The sequence below is a fragment of the Microcebus murinus genome, chromosome 7 (genome assembly GCF_040939455.1).
Source record: "Microcebus murinus isolate Inina chromosome 7, M.murinus_Inina_mat1.0, whole genome shotgun sequence".
Taxonomy (NCBI): Eukaryota; Metazoa; Chordata; class Mammalia; order Primates; family Cheirogaleidae; genus Microcebus; species Microcebus murinus.
This window is the reverse complement of record NC_134110.1, coordinates 77,446,222-77,473,911: the sequence shown is the minus strand read 5'-3', so window position 1 is coordinate 77,473,911 and position 27,690 is coordinate 77,446,222. Positions and strand designations below refer to the sequence as shown.

At 37.0% G+C, this 27,690-nt stretch overlaps 2 protein-coding genes across 3 annotated transcripts; both read right to left on the bottom strand.

Annotated features, from left to right (window-relative positions):
* Positions 1 to 179: 179 nt before the first annotated feature.
* On the bottom strand, positions 180 to 20,454 carry IMPA1 (inositol monophosphatase 1). Of its 2 annotated transcripts, none has more exons than XM_012740010.3 (9): positions 20,317 to 20,454; positions 17,798 to 17,863; positions 17,283 to 17,416; positions 15,385 to 15,489; positions 13,646 to 13,691; positions 11,344 to 11,452; positions 9,438 to 9,546; positions 1,273 to 1,424; positions 180 to 441 (listed from the first exon to the last, which is right to left on the bottom strand). In XM_012740010.3, the coding sequence occupies exons 2-9, from the start codon at positions 17,858 to 17,860 to the stop codon at positions 326 to 328; spliced, it is 834 nt and encodes a 277-aa protein (XP_012595464.2). In that variant the 5' UTR covers positions 17,861 to 17,863; positions 20,317 to 20,454; the 3' UTR covers positions 180 to 325. The 2 variants fall into 2 exon arrangements, with proteins under 2 accessions (XP_012595464.2, XP_012595465.2); XM_012740011.3 differs by having other exon boundaries at positions 17,798 to 17,860.
* Positions 20,455 to 26,064: 5,610 nt separating this feature from the next.
* SLC10A5 (solute carrier family 10 member 5) lies at positions 26,065 to 27,673 on the bottom strand. Its single transcript, XM_012740009.2, has one exon. The coding sequence runs from the start codon at positions 27,577 to 27,579 to the stop codon at positions 26,257 to 26,259; it is 1,323 nt and encodes a 440-aa protein (XP_012595463.2). The 5' UTR covers positions 27,580 to 27,673; the 3' UTR covers positions 26,065 to 26,256.
* Positions 27,674 to 27,690: the final 17 nt, after the last annotated feature.

The window sequence follows — 27,690 nt, the reverse complement described above, 5'->3', positions numbered from 1 at the left end:
AAAAAAAAAAAAAATTCCAAAGGACCATAGGTACTTAGAAATGCCAAATTACTATTTCAGTTGATATTACAGTTATCTCATGAACTGTACTTCTTGTGCACTTTTCCTAAAGTACAGTCTTACATGCAAAATGTTTAAAGCAATGAAACAAACATACATCTGTTCTTGCAAACACAGTCTTAGTAAAATATGGACCAAGTTCCAATTTTTTAATCCAGACAAAGACAATTTAAACCAAGCATATCATATATCTGAAACAGATATCCATCAGTGAGTCAGCAAATCTGGGGAAAAGCAACTATGACTGAACATAAGGCTGCTGTAATTAATCTTCATCATCTCGTTGCAAAGGTATGACCTGAATTTCCTTGGCTATCCTTTCTGCTACTGCTCTACTATTTGCAGCAATTACTCTTCGTGACATCAAATCAAATGGTCCACCTAAAAACAAATCAAGTGTGGAAAATAATTATTATCTGGCACAAAAATGATTCATACAAAACAAGTATTACCAATATGTACTATGGTCAATTATAACATTTTAATACTTTCAGTTTTCTTTAAAAAAAAAAAAAACTATTCTATTACATACCTACAATGTTTAAGCTTTGGCAGTAAATAACCAAGTTTCTAAGCACACTTTTACAGTAAATACTAATTGGCAAGTTAAGGGGGAATCTCAAGACATACCAGTCAGAAAACATCATCTTTTCTTTTTCTATTTCTTCTGTTATGCACTCTTATTACCTCTTTATTGTTTGAGAATCTATGAACAGAAAATCTGACTTCAAGGCATTTTCATAACACTGTCGTCATTTCCTTATTTCTTTGTTGCCTTTCTCTGAGACCACTGGTGAATTCTGTGAGCACAGGTTCACCCTTTAACAATTTTACCATCAGCTCAAAGTAAATATTTAACCTTTCTAGGTCTAAGGCAGGAGGTGATGGTAGAAGTCACCCATCATTGACTATCAGGTACAAGATTTCTGGGTGCAAGCCTCAGACTCACTCTGTCTAGACCTTTCTGCAGTCTCTCAGGAATTCCTGTTACTCACATTTGAAAAGCCTTCACCATTTATCATTATCTGTCCCCGACATTACCATCAGCTCTTACTGTTGCCTCCATCTCCTAATGTTTGTTTTGAGTTTGCACAAAATGAAATAGCTTCTTTTTGCCTTAAAAGCTGAGGTATAACATACACAAAACATTTTTTGAAAATCCCAGTCCAAGAGATATGGAGAGAAAAATGCTTCACTGTCCCATAATTTTACCTGTAACATCCATTAGCACTCCACCAGCTTCCGTAACAATAATGCCAGCTCCTGCAACATCCCAGCAGTGAATTCCCATTTCATAATACGCATCTGCTCCTCCAGTTGCCACAAGGCACATATTAACTGCTGCTGTTCCAACAGTCCGGATCCTAACAAATAGCATTTAAAATAAGATTGGAAAATAACAATCCTTTAAAATAAGGATTTTCTCTTTACTCCCCAAAGAATTAACTTCAGTTTGAGTACTGACTGAGATAACTTGGCCTAATCTAGAGGATAAATGTAAAAAAAGGTGGTATCTGATTTTAAAATGAAGGTACACAAAATCTAATTATCATGATATACTATATAAATCACAAAACTAACCCTTACAAAGCAATAAGGAGATAAAAATCAAAACAATGATTTTCAGAAAAAAAACTGAAGAAAATGCTGTAATTCTATAATAGCATACAAGTATATTCCTATTTGTCTAATCACAGGCACTACAGCTTATTTTATTCACATATACACATACACACACACATTGCAATGCAAATAGTCTCTATGAGATGTAAAATATGCTGATATTTTCATTCCCAAGTGGGTTTGTATCATACATGTGCCTGAAGCAGTAACAGCAGGGCTGTGCTCTTCACAAACTTAGGCCTGCCTTGGAAGATCATCACTTCAGGTTTGCCCTCTCATAGCATCTCTTCCTTGCTATGAGACCAAGTCAACACCAAGTTAAGAAAAATATGGATACTACTGAATAGCAATTATAGTAATAACTGATTCAGGAAAAAAATCATCAATAAATGCTAAAATTAGTGAGTGAAAGTTTGATATTTACATAGTGTCAAAGTCTCTCCACAAAATACGGAATAAGTACGATGGGAAAAATGCCATCTTTATAATTTCTACCCTTACCAAGTGGTCAAAGTTAATATTATCCAAAATGGGACAAAAAGATATCATGTGCCTCCTGATACGATAATGAGAAGGACAGAACATTACTTCTACGGCATTCCTGCCAAATGCATAATCCAAACATAATCATGAAAAAACACACAAACTTAAATCAAGAGATGTACTACAAAATAACTAGCCCATATTTTTCAAAATGTCAAGGTCATAAAATACAAAGAAAGATTAAACTCTAGAATAAAGGAAGCTTATGAGAAATGACAACTAAATGTAGTGCATGATCCTGTATTATAGCTTGGATCAAAATTTGAATAAAATCTCTATATTAGGTTATATATCGATGTTAATTTCCTGACTTTTATAATTGTACTGTGGTTATAATGGAGAATGTCCCTTTTATTAAAAAAAATACACACTGAAGTGTGTATTTAGAAGCAAGGGTCACTATGTCTGCAAGTTACTTTCAAATGGTTTTTATACAAACTCCACAATAATTGTTTAAAACTCTGGAAATAAGGCAGTGATCTCTGTTCACTGAGATGCTTCCACAGTTTATTTATTTTTTTAATAATGGAAAATTGATGACTAATGTAGTATTTGCTTAGTATCTAAAAATAAAAATGAAAAAATATTGCTACTAAGTACATCTATGCCAAACCAATTTTTTAAAAAAGGATTAAAATGGCATGATGTTTTTCATTTGGAATGTTTTCCTATTTATGTTTCTGCTGTACATCAAATTTAAGAAAGAACTATAAGTACAACAAATTTCCAACAGATGTCTGTTTCTCAAATAAAATCAAATTAATTTTACTAGATTTTTTAGTTTAAAAGAAAGGTGTATTATCCCCCTTTTTCACATGAGATTTGTGATTGTTCATCTCTCACATTATAAAAAGCAAATAACAAGATCTTTCACAAATAATCCCTTGGTATTTTGTTTAGACAGACTCCTAGGCTACCAGAACAACAGTGATCCCTACTAACGGTGCTTCTGATTACTTCTAATGAACATCATGGGCTCTCAGGAAAGGGGTCTTGTAGTCAGCAAAAGTGTATTCTTTTATGAACAAATATTACCAAAGGCTTACTAAAAAGATTACTTAATTACTAGGTAATAAAGGCTATGCTCTAGAATCTGACTATGTATTCTGAATCCTTTCTTAGTCTGATCCTCCTACATAGCTACTATGGTGTATAGTAAAAAGGACTACCTTTGATGTCACAGAGATTTGCGTTTGCTTCCACAGTCAGCTGCTTAACCACTTCGGTACGAGAGTCGACTATAGTCGATAGCCACAGATGAACCGAGCGTTGACTTTAGCCGATATGACTTTTCTAATTTTTCATTTATCAAAATAAAATTGTGAACATTTAAAAATAGCATAATGAAAACATATATGTATATGTTACCTATTCTGATTTACATTATAAGTAAAGCTGCCAGTAAAGTAAAACAAGCTTTCAGTGCTTTAAAGCTTTCCTCATCACACAAGAGCAAAAGGGATTCAATGCACAGCACACACTATCATGCGGACGATGAGTGCTGGCTGTGGGCAAGGTTTTACGGCCGGTGAGCGCCGTACTGAAGTGAAACCATAAGCTTGAAAGTTTCTTCTTTCAGTTTTAGCTTTCTTATCATCAAATGGGGATACCAACTTACCTTAGCTCACTGTTATAATGACTACAAATAATACGTGTAAAGCACCTAGCAGAGTGCCTGTCATATAAAAGATCCTTAATACAAAGTAGCTATGTTTATCAAGAAATTATCCTCTAAACCAGGTGTCCTCAAACTACGGCCTATGGGCCACATGTGGGTGTTTTTGCAAGTTTGTTTTTTTACTTCAAAATAAGATATGTGCAGTGTGCATAAGAATTTGTTCATAGTTTTTTTTTAAACTATAGTCCAGCCCTCCAACAGTCTGAGGGACAGTGAACTGGCCCCCTGTTCAAAAAGTCTGAGGACCCCTGCTCTAAACCATGCCAGAAAATATCATATAACATAGAACATTTCATCTAAATAAATTCCCAAAAACTATACAAAGGAAAAGGACCCACAATAATTTACTTTGTCTCATAAATGTTATTTCCTAGTTAGAAACCTACTGGACAGCCTCCATTGTTTAAGACATTTATTAAAATTATGATTCTCTTTAGTTTCATTTTGTTTTATATATGTAGTTTTGAAGTCACATTGAAAAACTGAAGAATCAGCTGAATGAAAAAGATCAAAGAAATCATTAAGTCAGTGCTTCTCCTTGGTAATATTTTCCTAGATATATTTCTTTAAAAAACCTGAAGTAAAAATTACATTCTGTTTTAGCCAATAGCAAAATTAAAGGTTAAAGTACTAAACCACTTGCAGCTCTTTTATGGCTAATACAACTCTTTTACTGCCCATGGCTAAAGTCCTTGCCTCAGAACAGCACACTGTATCAGGAAGTTGATTGCTCTTCCCAAAAAAACATAATTCTGGGAGTTTCTACAGCTACTTGACAGCAACTCTCTCTTTTACTTTACTCATTACTGTATAGACCACAGGTTCATAGCCCATAATCAGTTTGTACAAAGGTAAAACTATACTCTGAAGGTCCTGACTCCTAAAAGAGAAGTCTAATATTGGAGAAAGAAAAATGATCTGGAAGCTGGGGTTCTAGTCGTATCTCCATCTAGTTGTGTGATCTCAGGCAGCCATTTCACTTCTCTGAACCTCAGTTAACTCATCAACAAATTAAGACTGGCTTAATCTTTGATAAGTTCTAAGAGTTTTATAACTCAGTGATGATATTTCCAAAGAAAAGGTAGGAACAGTTGGCAGTAAAATAACAAATATCTGTTGTAAGTCAAGAACAAAATCTGTTGAGTAATAGATTTATATTACAGTTTTTCATGCAAAATAACTACACTAAAGGTCAGAGAAATGCTACTTACTATAGCATTAACTATATGAAAGTTAAGGACCTCAGACCTCTAGCTTTTCTTAAAAAGATATATATAAGGATAAGTATTTATTTTTAATTTCTTCACTTTTAAAACTGTCATTACAGAAGGATTCTGAGGTTTGGAGCATAATAGTGGCATGCTGATTTTGAAACTCTCTATGACTCTCCTGAAAAAAAAAATCAACAAGCAGGACCAGTAAAACACATAGGACCCGTTCCTTCAGCATTTCTAGGAAACGGAAAACATGAACTCTCAAACTCCCTGTAAGTAGAAGGAAAGGCAAACAAACAACTGAATTTGAACAGAGCACTGCAAGCCTGTGGATGCAAAAGGTGAGGGTGAGGAGGCAGAAACGACTTTGTGACAAAGAGCAGAGAGGACCAGAGAGGACTCACAAGGAACACAGACAGAACCACCCTCAGAAAGAGCAAGCGACACAATAAATACAAAACTATTGAACGTAGATCAGGTGGCCCATTAATCAAGATAACCACGAGACATGCTGACCGGCACATGGCCAGCCCCTTCCCAGCACCCTTCCCTTTTATAAACCACTGGGTCACCCTGACAGCCTTGAGATGGCCTTTGTGACATGAGGCTGCCACCTCCTTAGGATGCTAGCTCTTGAATAAACCTACTTTTCCTTTCACCAACCCTTTGTCTCTCAAGTCTGGCTTTTGAGTGGTAAACAATTAAGCCTGAGTTCAGTTACAAAACTAGGGACAGTTTAGAACTCCTTAGAGATTGGTTAAAGTATCATGATCAGAATCCTGAATAGAAATATGGACAATAACGGCTATTCGGATAAGGTCTTAGATGGAACTGAAGAACAAAGTATTGAAACATAAAGTAAAGGCAATCTATGTTATAAACTGACAAAGAAATTGGCAGAACTGCATCTATGCCTGAAGGCTTCTGGGAAGGCCAAACTTTACAATGATGAACAAGGGTATTTGGCAGAAGAAATTTGTAAGCAAAATTTAGAAGGAGCTATATGGTTACTTTTGGCTACTTACACTGAGATTTGAAAGCAAAGGAGAAACTTAAAGACAGAATTTCTCATTAAAAGGGAAGCAGAGAAGGATTTGGAAAACTTTCAGCCTGGCCAAGTAGAGTAAAAATGTGTGTTCAGGAGAGGAAAACAGGGGTGTAGCCTGGTAAGGATTTAAAGACATTAACAAAGATAGAAGGGAGCCAGGTGCCATTTCTCAAGACAATGGAAGAAAGATTCCAAAGCATTTCAAAGATCTTCAAGGCTGCCAATAGAATTATAGGCTCAAAGGCCTAGGAGGGTAGAAAGGTTTCAGGGGACTGGCCAGGAGCACTCTCCATGGATGGCCGCCCAGGACAACTCTGGACTGTCCTCCCTGCACCCTAGCTGTTCCACAGACACCCTAGCCAAGGCCAAGTAAAGCCAGGTGGGGCTCATGCCACAGCTCTAGAAGTTACAAGTTATAAACCTTGGCATGTGATGCTAATTCTACAGGCTTGCAGAAAGCATGAACTGTGAGGCTTTGCAGCCTCCACCCAGATTTCAAAGGATGTCCTCAAAAACCTGGGAGACCAGATACAGACTTGTCCCAGGGGCAAAGCCAATGGCAAAATGTGGGGTTGGAGCTGACACAGGGTTGGTAATGCCTAGTGGAGCTGTGGGAGCAGGACCACCACCAGGAACTCAGAACTGTGTAGTTACTAGCAGCATGCAATATACTCCTAGGAAAGCTTCAGGCACTGGACTCTAACTCATACCAGCAACCATATGGGCTGCACTGAGCAAAGCTATAGGGGCAGAGCTGCTGAAGCCTTGAACACCTAGCCTCAACCTAGTGTGTCCAGGAAGCAGTACATGTAGTCAAAAGAGATTATTCTCCAGCTTTAAGATTTACCATGTGCCCTGCTCAGTTTGGAACTTGCTTGGGAACTACTGGATCTCTTGGGATATATCTTTTTCTTTTTGCCTATTTCTCTCTCTTAAAATGGGGAATGTCTGTCTTATGCATGTACCACCACTGGATGTTAGAAGTAGATAGCATGTTTTGATTTTACAGGCTCACAAATTAGACTCTGGACTTTGGACTTTTGAGTTGATGCTAGAACAAGTCAAGACTTTGGCATCACCAGAAACAGTGGCTCACGCCTGTACTCCAGCACTTTAGAAACCCGAGGCAGGAGATTAGGAGTTTAAGACCAGCCTGAGCAACAAAGCAAGACTCCCATCTCTACAAAAGGCAAAAAATTAGCAGGGCATAGTGGTGCACACCTGTAGTCCCAGTTACTTGGGAGGCCGAGGTAGGAGAATTGCCTGAGCCCAGGAGTTTGAGGTTATAGTGATCTATGATGATGCCACTGCACTCTAACTTGGGCAACAACAGAGTGAGAACCTGTCTCCAAAAATAAAAGAAAATGGAAAAGAAAACTTTGGGATCATGGGGATAAAATGAATATATCTGTATGTGAGAAAGACATGAATTTTGGGGGGTCAGGGTAGAATGATATGAATGTTTATGACCTCCAAAACTCAAGTTGAAATTTAATTCCCAATGTAGAAGTATTGAGAAGTGGGGTCTTTAAGAGGTGAGTGGGTCATGTGGGCTCTCCCCACATGGATTAATAGATTAATTCATTCATGGATCAGTACATGAATGGATTAATGGGTAATCATGGGAATAGGACTGGTGGCTTTATAATAAGAGGAAGAAAGATCTCAGCTAGAATGCTCAACTCCCTGGCCATGTGATCCCTGCACTAACTCAGGACTCTGCAGAGAGTACCCAACCACCAAGAAGGCCCTCACCAGATGTGGCCCATTGACCTTGGACTTCTCAGCCTCCATAACTATAAGAAATAAATTTCTTTTCTTTATACATGACCAAATTTCAGGTATTCTGTTAAAAGCAACAGAAAATAAAGCAATACATCTTCTCCTTATGAATATTTAAGAATACAACTTTGTGTTAAAGAGGATATACAAAAAATTACAGAATTTATGGAAAATAATTATAATGACAGAAGGACATATGAGAATGTACGGGACACACTGAAAGCAGAAACTAGATGAAAATTCATAGCCTACATACTTATATCAATAAAAATCAAAGAATTAAAATAAATTTTCAACTCAAAATGAAAAGAAAGTCAACTAAAAAAAAGAACAAGGATGAAAATAATAGGGCAGAGAAGAAAAACAGTTCATAAAATTAATAAATCAAAATCCTGATTTTTTTAAAAAACATAATAGACAAATCACTAGGTCAAGTGGTTAGTGGTCTAATAAAAACAAAACAAACAAAGAAAAAAAAGCACAAATATGCAAAATAAGAAGTAACAAGGAGAAATAACAACTGATATAGAGAAGCCAGAAATTAATTATAAGAGTCTACTTTGCAGACTTCAATGCAAATAATTTGAAAACTTAAAAAATGGAAAGTTCCAGATTAAAGGACACTAAAGAGACAACTAAATGTAATGTTGACTATAGGCAGACTCCTTTACTAGAATGACTATAAAGGTTATTATTACACCAATTGACAAAACTAAACATGGATGGTAGATTAGATAAAAAATCTATTTATGGAGTCAATTGTACCATGGTTAGGGAAGAGAATATCCCTCTTCTTAAGGAGCTATGATGTGTGTAATTCAGTCTAAAATGGTTTGGGGAAAAAAGTGTATTTGTACATACACATACACACAGCACACATGTGTATTTTACACATGTGTAAAATGATAAAGCAAATGGAAGAAAATAGTCATAATAGGTAAATTTGGGTAAAGGGTATACTACTGGTCTCTGTACTACTTCATTTCTATGATTTTTTGTAAATTTGAAATAAATAAATAAAAAGTTTTCTAAATCACATTACAAAATTAGAATTCTGGTACTGATCCCATATCTGTTAATAAAAATTACATTTCTAAAGAAAAATTCATTGCTTTAAAATGTCAAAGGGTCTTGCTGAGCGCAGTAGTTCATACCTACAATCCCAGCACTTTGGGAGGCCAAGGCAGGAGGATCCCTTAGGCCAAAAGCTCAAGACTAGCCTGGGCAAAATAATGAGATCCCATCTCTACAAAAAATTTAAAAATTAGTCAGGTGTGATGGTGTGTGCCTTTAGTCACAACTAATCTGAGGCTGAGGTGGGAGGGTTGTTCAAGCTCAGGAGTTATAGGCTGCAATGAGCTAGGATCACACTACTGCACTGCAGCCTGGGCAACAAAGACAGAGTGAGATCCTGTAACGAAACAAAAATAAACAAAAAAGCTAAAGAATCAGGAACTTTAGCTTTAAGTGGAAACTGAAAGGAGCTTACCCATGAATAGGAATGCAAAACAGCCTTTCCATATTAGAAAGAATAATTTTGACAGTCTCTGGTGTTCTGGAAGAGCCCAACTCAGTCACCAAGAGTGATTTGGTAATATCTAAAAGAGAAAATGTTTTAAATAATCATTAGATTTTAATAATTAGAATTCTAGAAAAAAAATGACACTTGTAATTCAGAATGAAATAGGACATTTTTATCTCTCACTTAAGTTTTATCAAATTTGTTTCTAAGTCTTTAAATATTAAAATACTTGTAAAGTTATCTCAAAGTGATCATTTTTATAAGCATTAGAGTCTGACTTATTAGATCAATACCCCAAAAGTATAAAATATAACCAATTTGCCTGCAGGCATGATAACTTTAGTGGGAAACAAGCAAATAATTTAAATATAAAAAAGTAGAAATTTGAAATTAAATTCAAAAAGGGATTTAGGTATAGATTTGAAAGAAAACAAAAGTTAAATACAGATCATCCAGTGCTTTCCATTCCCCTCTAAAACATCCTGACTGAAGCTCAGGACACACTCAACACTCCCCACACTTTACCTCCTTTCCTCCTGAGATGTGTGGTCACCAGCTACGTTCGTTCCCAGCATCTTTCTAACTGTTGCACCACTTCTAATAGTTATTAATATACAATTTAAGATTATATAAAGTAATTATGCAAAGGGAAAGAGTTGTTTCTATGAAAGCTAATACATTCCTTCATTGCTAACAAGCACATTTTACACATGTTAACATCTCAAAAATTAGGATGCATCATCCAATCCTAGAGGTCTTAGAATTCAATAAAAAGGAAATGAAGTAAAAAACTGCTCTCAAATTAAGTGCTTGGTCGAGGGGAAAAATATAAAAGTCCAGAAACTACAGTCTGAACACAAATTGTTTTGCAAGTACCTTTAAGTTCTTGCTGCACTTAAAAGAATCTGAATGTGAAAACTGTGGAAAATGTTGGATGTTGTTTATGGAAGAAAGGTAACTCAAAACATCAATCAGCTGAGAGAAAGACAAAAAACTTTTTTATCTGAAGTCAAGCCCCTTTAAATTATCAGGCCCAGAGAGGCATTTGGAATATAACGGCAATCATGTCTTTCTGCCTGGAGCTAAATAATTACATCTTGAAGGCACTTGTTATGTGGGCTCTAGACTAACAGACAGCAAGTAACCATAAAATGCCATGTGCCCTACAGCTCAACAATGTACAACCAATCACTAACCAATGTTATTTCTGTAAACTAATGAGAATTCCTGATGAACAACTTTTGTAATCACCTCCTCTTCTGATTTCTCCCTTTTTCCTTAAAACTTGAGCCTCTCCTTTGTTTTCTGGAGTACTCTCTAAGGCAACCAACCTGGATGTGTGTCCTGGGCTGCAGTCCTCAACCTTGGCCCTAATAAACTCTTTATATTAATTTTGCCTGAGTCTCTTCCTTTTAGGTCAACAGCTGTCACAGAAAAAGACTTAAAATGACAATCATCGAGCTCATAAAAAAATGTATACATATCATTTTTAGTGAGTCCTAGCTCTAACGAAGTTTTTTTCCTAATTACTATCCCAATGGCATAAGATTGGAAGAATTCTATGAAGAATCTGAGATGTGGTGGCTAAAACAACAAACCATGAACTCCACTAAGATAAAAAACCAGTCTTCATCATCTTCCTCTCCAGCACCTCATACAAGGTTGAGCTTGAAGTGTTTGCTCAATTGCATTTGCTTTTCCTGCCTCCATTCCACATTCAAAATACGAGTCAAAATAAAAGAATAAAGAGAAAATAAACATAATTTATGAATCAGTTAACACTTGGAGAACTCCATGTTCTCCAAGAAATTAAAAAACAGTCAAATAGGAGTACACAATATCAACTGCACCAAAAATTGGAGACTAAACCTACCTTCTTGCTTTGAAACCTGTAGTTTCTGACCATTACAAAAGGCTCCTTTTCCTTTCCTGGCAGTGTACATCTTATCTTCCACACAGCTGTACACAACTCCAAATTCTATCTGCAGAAGGAAAACACGTTTCGTTTACCAATCCTGAGTATTCATCATTAAATCCATACATTTCCAGCCTAATCAGACCAAGAGGTCATCAGTCCTGAAATCCTTGACTCCCCTCCCATCCCTGTCCAGACTTAAATAAGAGCACCCACCTTACCTCTCTCCTTCGTGTCTCAGATGAAGACAGATCTTTCCTATTTTCTAAGGTGAAGAGTGTTATGATTCCTGTCCTTTCATGTATTCCCTGAAAAACTGCTCCATCAACTGATCCCTCACCTCTCAGATTTTTCTTCTGGTACCTTCTCACCAAGTCTCTCCGTCCCCTATAAAACCTTCAAAATGGTATCCTCTTCTTTTCCCTTCACTGGCAAATAGCAGTCCATACTGTACATCTCCTATTCTCCTCTTAATACATTGCACTTGGGCATCTGTCCTGATCGCTCATTCTTCTGAAACTCCCACACAGAGAACATCAATGAACTCTTCCTGACCAGATGCATTCATTGTCTGAAGAACTGGAGACAGCTGGCCGTCGTCAGCAGTACCTCCACGTTTCTGGCATTACTTTCTTAGTTGTCCTTGGCTCATTAATCCATTTCAGTGTCATTATTTTAGAACTTTCTCTGCCCTACCCTTTAAAGTTGTGCACCTCACATTTTTTCCTTCTTCCATTGCCTTTATTTCCCTCTTAGCTGTACATATTCTTACAGGTTGGTCTTTTCCAGCCCACAAATTCCACTACCACCTATAATTTTGGCTGCCATCAACCCATCATCACAAGTAAGAGTTTACACTTCAGAACCTAGTCTTGTAGAAGCCTCAATCAGAGGTCAAAATCACTCCTTGCCTGGTCACCTCCTATTCCTTCTCCACAAATTTCCCCTTTCAATTTTTATCACAAAAACACATCCCAATTTTGGCATTTCCTTGGCTATTCTCTCACTGCCTCATCTTAGTTCAGAATCACGCTCTTCAGAATATAATCTCTATATTGCTAGAATTATCTGTCACTTTCCAGTTAAAAATCTCTACTGGTTTTATACACCTAGAAAGAAAAGCTAAATTTTCTCATGTGGACAGGCCACAATGTCTCACAGTAAGGCCACAAGTAACTTACCTCACCAACCTCTGCTCTGGCCACTTCCAGTGTTTCTCCCTGGATGAACATCTCACTGTTCCCCATACAAATCATGCTCTTTAACTTCTCCACGCTGTTCTTTCTGATTAAAATACTTTCCTTTTTTATTGAGGAAAACGCCTAATTTTCTAAGCACCAACTCATGTGATCAATTTCTAAGCTCCTTGTGTTAGGAACATTTTCCCAACCCACACTGGGTAGAATGGTTTACATTGTGTTCCCACAGTATTTCTTCTCATGGTTCTGCCACACATTATGTTTACCTGTTCACGCATCTAACTCTGCGCTGAACTGTGAGTTCAGTGACAGGGACAGTACCTAGCCCAGGGCCCATTATATAAAAAATGCTCACTTAGCTCCTTTTGGATGTTCTTACTGATTGATACAACCCAAAGGCTAAGCTTTTATCTGTACTAATCTGTTTTAATTTTCAGATATTTCTTAACTATTTTGTTTACATGTTGATGAAATATCACAAGTTCCTTGAAGACAGGTATGTAAGATATTAGAAACATTCATCACTGTTTGACCAACCAAATAGCCAAACAGTAATGTAACAGCTACAGATTTTACTCTAGTGAACATTAGATAGAAGTATCGAATTATGTGTACGTTCCTAAATATACTATACATTTTCCAACCAGTCTTTGGCCCCTGCTACTTTCCGGTCTTTCAACATCTCTCTTCACTGACAACTCTTAAAGCATTCCTGGTTCAAATTCTATTTCCATGAAGCATTTTAGATTAACCATCAACTTCTATCACCTTTGATTCTATCATAAAAATAACATTGACTAACAGTGACTAAATACTGAATTGTATTTCAGTTACTTCTGTGTATCTTCTCCTTACAACTCCTGCTTTTCAGAAAGCAATACATTTTCTTCACTGGAATTGTATCATGAAAATTTTAATAGTCCCGTAGCTTATATTCAAAATAATGCAGTTACATGAATAAAATATATAGATAAATATGAATTTATTATGCAGATAGATTCACTCTTTCTCAGAAAAGGAGAGCAAAGTCTTTTATCAATTATACATTTAAAACAACATACCTTTTTATTTACAACAAAGCCAATTGAAACAGCTACAAAAGGAAATCTTAAAAGAAAGACAAAACACAAATTTACCAAGGTAGAACTTGTTTTTAATAAAATTAACACAATTCATCTGTTCCTAAGTACTTACAAAATTTTTCATATAAACAGTCTCAACCCTCCTCCCCCCTTAAAAATGTAAGATGCAAAGAGTACAGTATACAACCCTTCTTTTACATAGGAAGGAAAGGAGAAGGTATTATATATACATGCATACAAGATGCATCTACAGGCATGAAACACCTTTCAAACGATTTACAAGAAACTGATGACAATGGTTACCTCCAAAAATGGATGCTGGGAAACCAGAGACATAAGTAGGAATGGCGCCTTGCAATGCAAGCCATTTTATATCCTTAGAATGTCAAATGCCATGAATGTAGTAACCATGTAAAAATACTTTCTCAAAAAATAAAAATAAAATTTTTTTTAAAACTTTTACATTGATGATGGTTAAAAAGAAAAGACTCTTTTTTGGTCATTTTTCCTACAGCCTGGACCCTTGATAGAAACAAGTACTGCATTATACAAAATAAATTGTTGTTACTTCTCTCTACTCCACACCAAACTTAGAGCTTCACACCTGAAAAGTAAACTACATTTATTTCTAAGGTTGCATGAAAGTTTGAACAGAGGTTTTAATTTCTGATTCACAAAAGAAACAAGATGAAGAAAATAGACAAAATAGGTTCAAGATAACTACTGAAAATAAAAACTTTTAAATATTAATATAGTTTTTATTTTAACAAAAATAAGATCATACTGTATACATTGTTGTATACAATCTTCTCTTATTATATAACATTACATTATATTATATTATTGTATTACCATATATTATTAGCATCTTTCTAAATTTAAAAGATACAACATTCTATCACATATAGATTCTAGACCTTAACTTTATAGAGTTTAATGGTTACATATGTAGTACAGATGTGTACAACTACATGGTAACTTCAAATATAACATTGCTGTGTGTTCCCCCAAGCCAGGCTACTCATTATAAAACTCTCACAGGCAATTCCATCAGACTTTCTTCTAGTGGTAATATACTGAGTTATAATATACTTACTCTGCGCCAGGCAGTATGCTAAATCCTATATAAATGTACTAATCATTGAGTCTCAACAACAAACAATTCTATGAGGCAGGTGCCATTAATATGGACATTTTACCCATTTTTTAAAACACTGAGTAAAGATTAACTAACTTGCCCAAGGTCACAATAAAAAAGGACCAGAATTGAAGCCCAAGTCTGTTGATCCTATCACCCCTGCACTTCTGAACCCTGTTTACTCTATTGCACTCAACTCATTCCATATTCCATGCACTCAACATATTCCATGGAGTGACAATATTTCCAAAGCGAACTCCTTAGTTTCTTTACTGATTTCAAAGCAGTGATGTTGTTTGGTTCCATTTTTACACGGCTCCAACAATGAGAAAAAGAATGGTAAATAGGGTGCTTTGCAGCACAAGACAGGATCACACATTAATATTTCTTCCCCTCCTCCACATCTGATGTGAAGACTGCATGGTGCATTTGGCTCTACTAATCACTCTAAATAGCCTTTCATAGAATAAAGCACAAATTACACAGTTCTCTAAAGTGTATATGTTCCTCAACAGAGTACTCTAAAAGGTCAACCAGTTAATATACCAACAGTAATTATATTAAAAATTGTAAAACATACCTGTGAACAAAGTTAGTTGTTCCATCAATAGGGTCAATGATCCACGTGGGGTTGTCGGTTAAGACACATTTCTCCCCAGCTGCCACAGACTCCTCACCAATGAAACTAAAGGGAAGAAGGACAAATTCCTAATCTTCACACTGCTTTCAACAATTTCCAAACCATAATATCTCCTTAGCAACAGAGAATCTACTATCAAACATAATAAAATCTGTACCCTACTTTTCCACTGTTGCTCCTTTTCCCTTTCTGAAAAAACTGATAAAAGTGAGGAAGCTTTATTACCCTTGGAGCAAAGATATGTGAAAAATTACAGAATTAAAAATTCTAAAATATAATACCAAAGTGAAAGCACACACATGTGTACATGGACAAACACTTGAAAAGAGCACTGGCTGCAGATGAGAAATCATTAAGATAATGTGGTGATTTTATAAGTAAGTCAACATATTCCCTCCCTTCAAGAAGTAGAGCCTAACACCAGTTAACCTTGAGTATGAGCTAGACTTAGTGACTCCTTTCTAACCTGTAAGGTGGAAGTGACAGCGTAAAACTTTTAGAGGCTAGTTCATAAAATGGCCATGTGGTTTACATCTTGTTTACTCTTTTTCTCCCTCTGTGAGCCTCCTGCTCCTTGCTTTGGAAGAAGCCAGCTGCCATGTTGTGGGCTGCTCTGTGAAGAGGTCCACATGGCAAGGAACTGAGGGAAGCCACCAGCAGACAATCCTCGAGGGGATGAAGTGTGTCAGCAATCAAACAAGTGACTGACCCTTCAGCCCCAGTCATGCCTTGAGATGACTGTAGCCCTTGACCACACTTTGACTATAACTTCATGGGAGCCTTGGCCAGAATCATGCAGCTAAGCTATTCCCATATTCTGTAATCCCAGGAAACTGTGCAATAATAAATCCTTGCTGTCTACAGCTCTAAGTTTTTGGAGTAATTTGCTTTGCAGTAATATATGATTAATATAGACAACATTAAATAAGCAATCAGAAAGCAAATCACCCAAACTACTGTGTGTGTACATGCCTTCCTAAATCATGCTATGCAATAAATCTTATGGAAATTCCAAAAATGGTGTCTGATTCACTGGTTTTCTTCTTTCCTGTTTTCTTTTTACTTTCCTTTAACACTGAACTGTCCTAGTACGCATTATCATGATATTCTTTTCACTTTTTCTCTTAGCTGAAAACCTTTTTATTGAAGGAAGTATATTTCATCACAGCTTTAAATATTATTTTCTTCTCAATGGCTGAAAAGACCAAGAATGGCCAATGGCATGACTAGGAACAAGTACAGAATGACAGTGCTAACACTTTAAAATGATGACAATGTTTTTGTCAAATGTCCATGGCCATACAAGAGCCCTGAATTAGGTTTTTCTCTCAAACTCACTAAAGTTATTGTCACTTTACCATATAGAGAAGTTTATAATACAGAGAATAAAATCGAACTTGGCAGACATTTGTCATGTTGGCTTCCCAGCATCCAAACATTCCTTTCTATGAATGAATCCAAATATTCCCTCTCCTCTGCTCCCTGGCAGCTTATGCCGGGGCAAAGAATCTAAGCTCAAAAAGCATAAGCTTCTGTCCAGAATCTGTAATCTTAAAGCCAATGAGATTGAGATAGAAGGGTGATTAAAAGTATTCAAAACCATCAGAGTCAGGGGTGAGGCCACCAGTGGTCTCCTAGAGATGGCTCTTGTGTGATCTATATGCACACCTCCTCCCTCCCACGGTTCCTGCTTGAGCTGCCCGACACCTTCAACATAAATTGCTTCTCAGCTTAAGTTAACTAAAGTTAGTTTCTGTGTTTAGAATCAAAGTTCTTGCCTACTATATTGACTTAAACCTGGGTTTCATTTCATAATTTGAAATTGAATAAAGAAATACCTGTGAGATGGATACTTTTCCTTTATCGAAGAAATAAGCATTTGTTCAACTTTTTGGTCAGTAACAGTTACCAAATCAGCTGGAGAACTTTTCAGCATAACATTCTTTTCATCTTTAAGAGCCTCACAGACCACCTAAAAAGATTTTTTGGTAAGCAAACAGAAAAGGCATAAGTAATTTAAATCAAACAAAAAGAAATGGTTTAAAACTTTTAATCTGTCTAAAGTGATATTCTTTAAAGACATTTTTAAAAATTTCTTACAAAAATGTATATAAAATAAAGTTTTAATGGTGAAGACCTACTAGGGACAAAAATTATAAATACTCTTACAACCTATTTTAGAAGAACAACTGCCACGCAAAAAGTTTAATGATATAAAATAGGAGTATTCACTCTATTTAGAGTGTTTAGTAAAATGAAAATGAATGTAATTAAAATATGTATTTCATTTAACAAAGCGATCACACACTGTGCAAACCCATCACATTATGGCTGACAAAGTTTTAGTTCATACCTTTCCAGCTTGTCTTGCTAGGGTTACTCCATAATCCATGCATTCCTGCCATGGATCAGCCATCTTCTGAAAATATTTAACACATATCAGCACAAAGTAGTTACAATTCTCTAGAAGTCTTAATTATCCATAGTTATTGCACAGAGGCATCTTAATTAGCAACAGACTTTCAAGATTCACCCTCTGCTCTAGTCTACAGGTCAATATTCTTCCCAACATTTACTCCTAGGCTAGGTAAAAAAATATTTTTGACCTAAATAACTTCTGTAAAAACAGTTTCATAACAAAAAATATTCTATGAAATTGTCTCCCAGTCTGTCCACAGTATATCACATTAGAAAAAAAAATAAAAATAAAACACTGGTTTGAAAAATGAAGAAGAATAGAAGAAACATTTTAAAGATAGGTAAATATCTGGGTGGAAAACAAAGTAAAAATAAGAGAAAGAACACTGGAAATACAGAAATAAAAGAAGTTTGAAAGGAAGGAACAACAGGCACATGTACTAACTGAATACCAGGCAGTTAGGTGCTTTACACATGAAATTTTCTTTTTAAGAAGGTTTTAAAGATAAAGAATGTAAGACTCAGAGATGAGAAATGTGTCCAAGAATATACAGACAGAGGACACAGTCAAAATTTGAACTCAATTCTGATTTTAAAGTCCATTGTTTTATTATAACGTTCTGAGAAAAAAAAAATTCCAGGCCCCAAAAATAATAAAAAAAAAAAAAAGGAAAATTTCTTTCTCTGAGATTCAGAGAGGGGGAAAAATACAACATATTTTTGTCCTCTGAACTCTCTAGCTTTTCACTGACTTCTGAAGATTAAAATAACTCACTGCTGGCTTGACCACACTCTAAAATCTGTACCTAGCACAGTGAAGCTTTTGAAGCTGTCAGACTCAAAAACTGTGGCATCATTTATAAAACAACCCTAATTTTGTCCCCTTTATAACTGAGAATAACTGACAGAGTTGCATCTTGAGGACTACCCAGAAATCCCTATCTTGGTGCTCACATTACAGGAAAGGGGAGAGGAAGGAAAGGGAAAGGACCCATATAGAGAGTTTCTGCTGGTTGCTTTTTTTTCTGATAAAAGCATTTAAAAAATTTTCGAAAGGAGTCTACTTTCTGATTTATATAAATAACTCCTTAGAGCTCTTCAAGAATTATTTCCAATTTTTTTTTCATTCTTACTCCCATTTCACTCTTCTGCTTAGTAACCAATTGGATATTGGGTATGAGGAGAGGAATAGTTCAAGGATGTCCAGATTTCCCACTTTGGCAATTGAATGGATAATGGTGACATCTACTGAAACAGGTAGCAACAAAAAAGAGTTGAGTTTGGGATTGGGGTGGCAAGTCAGGAGATCAAGAGTTTAATTAGGAGAGGATGAGGAGCCTCTGTGAATTCAAAGGAGATTTCAATTAAAAGGAGAACTCAGAGAAGAGGCATGGCCCACAGTTATAAATATATAAGTTATATAAGTAGGAAGCAAATGAGTCCTGAGTCTGGACTTCAGTGGACAGGCATAATTGACGATCGTTGAGAAATGTGATTCCACAAAAGCGTAAATGATCTAATACTAATAGACTGAGTGGGGAACACTGCAAGGCCTGTCCAGACTTTTCTTGGCCCCTCTAGGTAGCATTCCTTTCTCCAGGGTATGACATAGGACCCCTTCTGAAATAGGGATCTTATGACTTACAATCTGACAAGATAGGTCAGAGAATTTCTTTATGGTCAGCTCCAAGACAGAAAGGCTGGGGAAGGATTCCTGCCTTAGAGAGAAAGGGGGATGTGGGAGGAAAGGAGAGCAGGAGAAGGTCAGAGAGAGAGATTACATTTTCTGAGACCTACAACACCTCAACATTGTAACAAAAGACTAACAAGGGCTATGGGAGTTAGGAGTCAGGAACACATAACATATTCATATTTATAAAAAAAAAAAAATCACAAGTGCATTTCCTGATGGTAAGAGACCATAGTTTACTCACTTCATTTTCCCAAAGACATAAACACATGAAAGTTTCCAACTGTGTCTGCCCTGGTTACAGCATTCCCAGCAGTGGGAGCCACAGCACCTTCCTCTCTGTCCCCTGTCCTCAGCAGCGCGACAGCGCATAGGACGAGATCAGGGAGGGACGCTGCCCCATCACTCACAGTGACTACCTGACCCTGGGAATCTGCCAGGTCTCTCCGAGCTTCTCAAGAGTCGTAAAAATTAAAATGGGGCAATTATTCCACATAAGCTGTCACAGTGTTAGGATCGCGGGGGCGAAACCGCTACACAAACATCAGGACTGCTCCAGGTGGACCTAGACAAGGGCTCGGGATCCACCGCAGGGCAGAGGTCACGCAGGGCAGAGGTCACGCAGATGCGGCCTCCGCCCCAGCGCCGTCCCCACCCCGCTGACCGCGCCCGCCCTCGGCCCTCCCGCGGTGAGGGGCCGCCCCGCGCCGCCCAGGCCCACAGCGCCCACTGAAAGTGGAGAGAGCGGCACTGTACGGTCTCACCTCCAGCTGCAGCGCGTCCTCCTGCTCGCCTGATGCTCGGTGTCACCCGCTATTCAGATCTCCCGGATGCAGAGAGGCTGCCCAGACAGGAAGTTCCGCCCTTATAAGCGCCGCCCTTGAGAGGCGTGGTTTCTGTGGGCCCCGCCCCACTGCTGGAGCCTCCGTCACTGCTGGAGCCTCCGTGTCTGCTGGAGCCACGCCCCCAGCAGTCCCCTAAGCTTCTGCCTTGCCAGGCTGGGTCCTGACCTGCTTGGCACATCAGATGTGGCCTGTTCCTTCTCACCTTTGGCACTTTTAACTTGCTTTTTCCTGCTTGCCGGTTCTACTCTACATTATTAAAAATTCCTTTCTTTTTTATTTTGCCCATTTCTCCTTTCGTTTTCCATTCCTTAATGTTTTCCCATTTTGCTTTCTTTCTCTCATTTATTCCATACTACTGTTTTGACAAAACAAAAAATTGGAAATATAACTCCATTTGTGCAGCTTTTTTTTTTTTTTGCCAAACTTATACTAGGTAAACCTATGCTAGTTTTGTTTGTTTTTTTTGATAACTGATAAGCTAAACCAACTGCTGTTATTTCTTGATAATTCATTTAGCTACCGTTTATTGAGAACTTTGTATGCTTCAGGAAATTATGTTCTTATATGCATTACTTAAACATTGCAACAGTTCCATGAGGAAGGTGTATGATTAGCTTCATCAGACAGATGAGAAAACTGAGGCTGAGAGTAGTTAAGTAAGAGATTTGTCCTCAGGTTACAAACTATGAGCAGAGAGTGAAACATAGTGATTTCAAATTGTTAAGGCTAAGAAAAAAATACCCCAAAATGAAGGTCTCAGAAGCAAAAGTTTTTCTCTGACTTCTGCCCTCCTGTCTCTGGCCTCTAATTCTCCCCCAAGGGTAGCCATAGAAACTAGACTTCCTCTTCCCAAAGGCAGGCCATAGAAACAGGAACTCTTTTCTTCAAAGCCAGCTATAAAATCTAATGATGTCACTGTAAATTTTCCGCAGCTTCGTGTTTAAAAACTGAACATAAATTTTCTGATATTTTTTTTCTGATCACAGGTCATAAAGTCCCCATTCAGAGAGGGCCCTGCCCACTACCCAGAAGGAAGGAATGATACAGAGAGAGGCCAAGAAGAATCTACACAACCAGGCCTCGTTGGGTTTCCTCACTCAGTGTATTAGCATTAGATTATATTAATACCTTTTTTGTCCAATCATATTTCTACACAGCTGTCCATACTTTGTTGAACCTAAGCATAAAAATGGACTCTTTCCCCTGTATCTTTGGGTCTTCACTCTGAAGGCTAGTGGGACCCCTAAAACTATGATCACATAAACTTGTATCCTTTTTGACTATTAATCTGCCTTTGATCAGTTGATTTTCACCAAACATTCAGAGGGCAAAGGACTATTTTTCACTTGGCCACTGCAAAAGTCCATACCCAGAGAATATATGTCTTCAAGAGGTTGCATTATATGAGGTACAAGGGCTAGTCTATGACCCTTAAAATGTATACTTTTCTTGAAAGGGTGGTATTGTGGTATATATATATATATATATATATATATATATATACACACATATACATATATATATCTCAACATAATGCAAAAAGGACTGCATAGATATAAGATATCCTCACAATAACAGGACCAGGAAACGGAAATATTTGTTCCTCACCTATGAAGTGATTGATTCCCTTAGTTTAATCAAAAGACAAGATGTTGTCATCAACGTGTTGCAAATGAAACATGTCTCAAAAATGAATGATGTGAACTGTGGACCCAATGCTTACCTCACAAAGGGTAATAAATTTGTCTTTGTTCTTCTAAAGAGTGATCCCTTAGGTATCTTATTTGGATACCTCTATTTCTCTATCAAGTGATTCTTTTGTTTTCATGATTTTAAAAAAGTCTTCAGAAACTAGTTCTTTGATTCTTCCTTGTAAATTATCTTAAAAGGAGTATCTTTCCAATAGCATGCTGATAAGTGCTGATTCATAACCAAAGAAAATTCTCCAGGCACTTGCAGTAATGCTATCAGTTATTATGAAATCTTTTGTAAATGAACATGGTCCCACTGATTTGGCAAAGCTGCTAAATTAGTGTAACCAATCTGACGTAAGATAGATAAAACGTCAAACATCTTATTTCTTCAAGTTAAAACCATTTCCAGCTTCCTTTGTCAGATGTGCAGGAAGTCCAGTTTTTTTCTAGAGTCCTCAGCTGCTATTTCACAATAGTTCTCAGGTAACCCAGTTTTCTTCAGTCCAAAGAGGCCGTTCTACTTCCAAATGCCTTAATGAAAGGAAATGAAAACTCTGCCAGTGCACAGGGAAGTCTGGTGTTCAGATGTGGTCATGGCCATGCTGCAAACTGGTCTCACACAATCTGAAAGATCTTTTGTCCAGTGCTGTGAAATAATTCAGGAGGCTGCAGAGACCTCAGCACCTGATGCATCTGTCTTGGGTTCCCAAAGGGGCAGTTTTTAAAACTATACTCACATCTACAGCCATTGCTCCCAATCCCAAAGAACATCTGCTGTGCCAAAGTGTTTGTGGGAGGCAGTGGACAGATTCTGGTCTCAGCCACATACTGTACCAGGACAAAATCTGCTTCCTGGCATGATATCTAGCATATCTCCATTGCATCCTTCCCTAATGGCAAGTTACCTCTTGGAGGCCTTCATATCCTGTCCTGTCAGCTGACTCCCATCTATGAGAAGGTTCTGATTAGGCTACACCTCAAAATAGGATAGGTGAGATCCAATTCCCCAGACACCTGACTGCACAGGAGGGAGTTCTGGGAAAGGTTGGCCTTTGTCAAGCCACAAAGTGGTCAGGTCCTCTTCCCCATGGGCAATTGTACCTAATTGCCCTATATTTGTATAATAAAGAGGGACTACCATGGGAATGCCATCTCCAGAAATTGTGGACATCTTTCTAACTCTACTTAGTCTTTGGAAAAGAATTCTTTAAATGACAAATCCTTTTGCTAAAAAAAAAGTCAGGTTCCACATGAAAAGACTTTCTTAGTTAATAGTTAATTGTTCAAGTGGATTTTGATTAAAAATGAATAAATTTATATACATAATGCACAGTTGCTCAGGAGTGGAGTGTCCAGGACGTCTAATAAGATTCCGTGCTTTGATAAAACGTAAATTGGAGTTGCAGACATTGGTTAAGCCCTCTGACATGCCCCTGCAAAGCCAACAGCTTTCCCAAATATATGAATATATGTCATAGAATTATTATTCTTGGATCAGTTTATCATAGATTCATCCCTCGTAAGGGATAGAACAAAACTTTTTAAAAAACTAGCCTAAGCCCTCTACTTCTGAAACTTTTGTCTAACCAGTCATGGCTGTGTAAAATAGTGGATGTGGACTCAACTGATTAGACAGTCTCCCTTATGCCTCTCCTTCTTACAAAAAAAACCAAAAACAATAACTTGAGTCATTTCGTCTTCATCCAAATTTTCAGACAAGTTTACTGTGCAAAATCTATCTTCCCTGATACATCAATAAAATAAATAAAATATATTCCAAATTCCATCCATGCACTTTCAATTGCTTTATGAGGTATAACATCATTCAACTATGCATAGAGTAAAAGTAATAATAAATAGAGCTTAGGTTATGTTAGGCATTGTTCTGAGGACCTTGTTCATATTAATTCATTTAATCCTCATAACAAGGCCATGAAGTAGGTACTATCATTTCGCCCATTTTCGACATGAATTTGGGCATAGAGAGATTAAGTAACATGTCTAATGTCACCAGGTAGTAAATTGACTCAGCTGGCACTGCAGCCCAGCCATAGTCTGGCTCCAGAGTATCTGATTCTGACCTTTATAGATATTACTAATTAATTAATTGAATAAATGTTTAATGAGCACCTACTCTGTTCAATGCATCCTGGAAATACTGTAGGAAATTCAAAGAATAGTATGTGGTCCTTGCCCTCAGGAAGCTCCTAGTTTGGTTGTTGCCCTAATTAAAAAGGAAAAGCAATGTGGTTATTCTCAACCTGAACTTTCTTCTCTTCACACCATACTCTTTCTTACCCATGGTGCTAGGTCCTAGATTTTTATACCAGAATAACAGACTTACAGAGGTGAGCAAAAACTTAAACCTTAGTTAAAGCTTTTTATTTCACAGATTTGAAAACTTAAGTGCAGACAAGTGTCTTGTTCTAGGTCACAAGCTTAATAATAAAGTACAATTACAAAAGTATGTCTCCTGTCCCCCCACTAGTAAAATATGCTTATTAAAATGTATGTAAGTTCAACTCGTACAAATTTGATTCTATTTTAAACTTCTAAGTGGAAATTTCTGTTTAAAAGATTAAAATATACTATGTAGGCAATTATTTCATAAATCAAAAAACAATTTATCATCATGTCACACCAGGTCTTTTATAAATCTTGATATTCATATCCTGGATTTTGTGACATCAGAAAAAAGAAGCTTGCTTGTCTTATGAGCTGGTGAAGAAAACAAAAATTCCCTAATACTATGAGTAAGATAGTGAATAACCCTGATAGAAAAATGTTGAAAGTATTAGGCTCCATACAAGGTTATGAGATCAGTATATCAGGGTTGAAAGTTAAAACTCTGATAAAATAACAATATCAGCTAATACTGTGCACTTACTATGTGTCAGACATTCTTCTTAGCACATTACATGTATGATTTCCTATAATTCCTAGGACAGTCTGATGGAGGTGACACCATTATCTCTATTTCTGAAATGAGGAAACTGGAATGTAGGGAGATTAAAGAATTTGTCCATAAGTGTGAAGCTAGGAAATAGAAAAAGGAAAATTTTTTAGATTTATAGTTCCTATTCTTGATGCCTATACTTTCTTTGTTGAAGAGTGTAAATTGGAAGTATATACTAAAAATTTCCATTGAAAATTGAAAGTGGTATAAAAAATACATACTATTCATTAGGGCCCTAGTCTGTGTTTCAACACTCTATTTGAATAAGCACATAGAAAATATTGTGCTAGATATGATGGAAAGTATCAGAACAAATAAACATAATTTTTATGTTCAAGGATTTATAGCAACATTGGAATTAGACAGCAGGAACAAAAACAGCTATAAGAGAGGCCGAGTTGTCTGTTATGAACATCATGACCCCCATGTATGCCAAGTTATTTATCCTTTGTTTGATTGCAGCAAAGACTGTGTGTAAATAAGAGAAAGAGGAGATAAAACTGGGAAGCTAGATTAAGGTCAGAGAGTAGAGAATAATAAATGCCTCACTAGGGAATACAAACCTTATTTGAAAGGCCAAAGGGCTTCATTGCAGGGAAATTACATGGTCAAAGTTAGATTTCAGAAAGATTAGTCTGGCAGTGACTAGAGGGTTGACAGAGAGGCCAGAAGCCAGTTTAGAAAGATTTAGAGAAGAAGCGATATAGTGCAGAGCAAAAGGAGTAGCACTGGGAATGGAGAAGAGACTGATTAAAAGATATTATAGGGCATTTTCCATTGGAAATAGGTCGACTATGAAAAAAGAAATTGACAAAAGAAAGAAGAGGGAGAGGAGCTGACCTGTGTTTCGGGGTAAAGGGTAATGCCTTTGGTGGGAGATGTGGAAGATGGAAGAAAGTGAAGCTCTGAGAACAGAGATGTGGCATACACTTTAAGACATATTGATTTTGATGGGCCAGTGAGAGATTTCAATAGGAATTTATATATTCATTCACTAAGGGATCATTTACCAAATTATCTGCTTCCTTATTAGTCCTGTGTAGTATTTTACTGTCTGTGCCACTCATTAGGGAATTAGCATATATGATTACATATTCTTTCCTCCCTGCTCCCAATTTCAAATTTAAACCAGATCACAAGTGGCTTGTAAACAGGTATTATTTTAGATATTCTTTGAATCTCCCACAGTGCCTCTCCTAGAGTAAGAGTTCAGTAATGCTTTATTAGAGTAGGAAATTTTTTTTTTCTTTTATCTTCTACAATAAATCTCTTAGCCTTGTAGACAAGAAGGATCAGCAACATTTCACTTCCGGAACACATGGCTACTATAAAAGGAGCCACAGAGGCTAACTCTGCCTTGCACTGTGAAAAAGAGAGCTGAATGATGGCAAGGGCTAAGAAACTATTTAATATCCCACTCTCAATAGCAACCGTTTTACAAACAGGAAGAGGCAGCATACAAACTTTAGCAAAGGAGTACCCAAATGACAAACCCAAAGCAGGAACTAAGAGACCCAACAGAAGCACCCCTGGATTAGCTATTTTTAGAAACATTAAACCCACTCTGAAAGTCAAATAAATCCCTATAAACATTAAAATAAAACTCAGAGGTCTAGTTATTCTCTCTAGGAAGATTGCTTTTTCGGGTATTCTACGCTTGATGACTATTCCAACTGATATTGGTATAAGTATGAAAAGGAGGGTGGACACAATTTTAGAAACAGGAATATGAAATGTACCTGATAACCCTAATACCTTACTGTATATATGAGAATTGACAGGCATCATTATCAGAGCCAGTAATGTTGAGGTGCAAGTCATCAAAATGGCCAAAGTGACATCTCCGTCTAGAAGCAGAGCAAAGACATAGCCCCCACCCCCTCCTGGGCATGTGCAGGTCATCACAAATCCAAAAGCTTGTGCCTCAGGCAATGCCAAAATCTGAGACAGAAGAAATCCACAAAATGGCATAAGAAAAAACTGTGTAACTGCCCCAAGAATTACTGGCAAAGGTCTCTTCCACACTGCTTGAAACACCTGTAATTCAATCTTGCAACCAAATGCACATTTATTCAACAATATCACTGGTAAAATAAGCATTATGATATTTCTATCAATATTTACTGATGCCTGGAAAAGACTGTCTTTTGTTTGTTTGAGCACTTTGACTCTGACATTCTTTATTTCTTCAATGAGTCTTTCTTGCCTACCTTCAGAATCCCAGAGCTGAATGGTCAGATTCGTTTCTCCTTCTTCATCTGTCACTAGCTTTATGCTAAAGTTTGTAACATCTGACGAGGTCTTGGTCACATTCACCACTTGTAACATTTTAGGATCTTCCAATTGCACAAAGAGGTAGCTGGAGTTAGGCCGTTTATCTTTGTAGCTTGACCTTACAGTGAGGATTTCTTCAGTCTTTGTGAAAAATAATATTTCAGTTTTCTCTATAGTCAGAAAACTCTGTAATGACTTCCTTGCTTCTCCCAGAGACACAAACAACAAAAGTAGGACGATAGAAACTTTTGTGATCATTTTGAAAGCTTAAATAAATCATATGTGCATAACCAATTTTTAAAAACTAAAGAACATTCTTCACACAGTTGCTCCAGTGATGGTCTGTGGTTCAGTTAGGTAACAGCTGTT

Bases quoted from the DNA above. Each gene is read 5' to 3' on its own strand.
- IMPA1 (XM_012740010.3), bottom strand. From the start codon at position 17,860: ATGGCTGATCCATGGCAGGAATGCATGGATTATGGAGTAACCCTAGCA. The intron at 13,692-15,384 runs GTATGTTTTACA...CTTTCTTTTAAG, and splicing joins ACAACTAACTTTGTTCACAG to ATTTCCTTTTGTAGCTGTTT. The intron at 11,453-13,645 runs GTATGTTGTTTT...TTCCTTCTGCAG, and splicing joins GCTTTGTTGTAAATAAAAAG to ATAGAATTTGGAGTTGTGTA.
- SLC10A5 (XM_012740009.2), bottom strand. From the start codon at position 27,579: ATGATCACAAAAGTTTCTATCGTCCTACTTTTGTTGTTTGTGTCTCTG.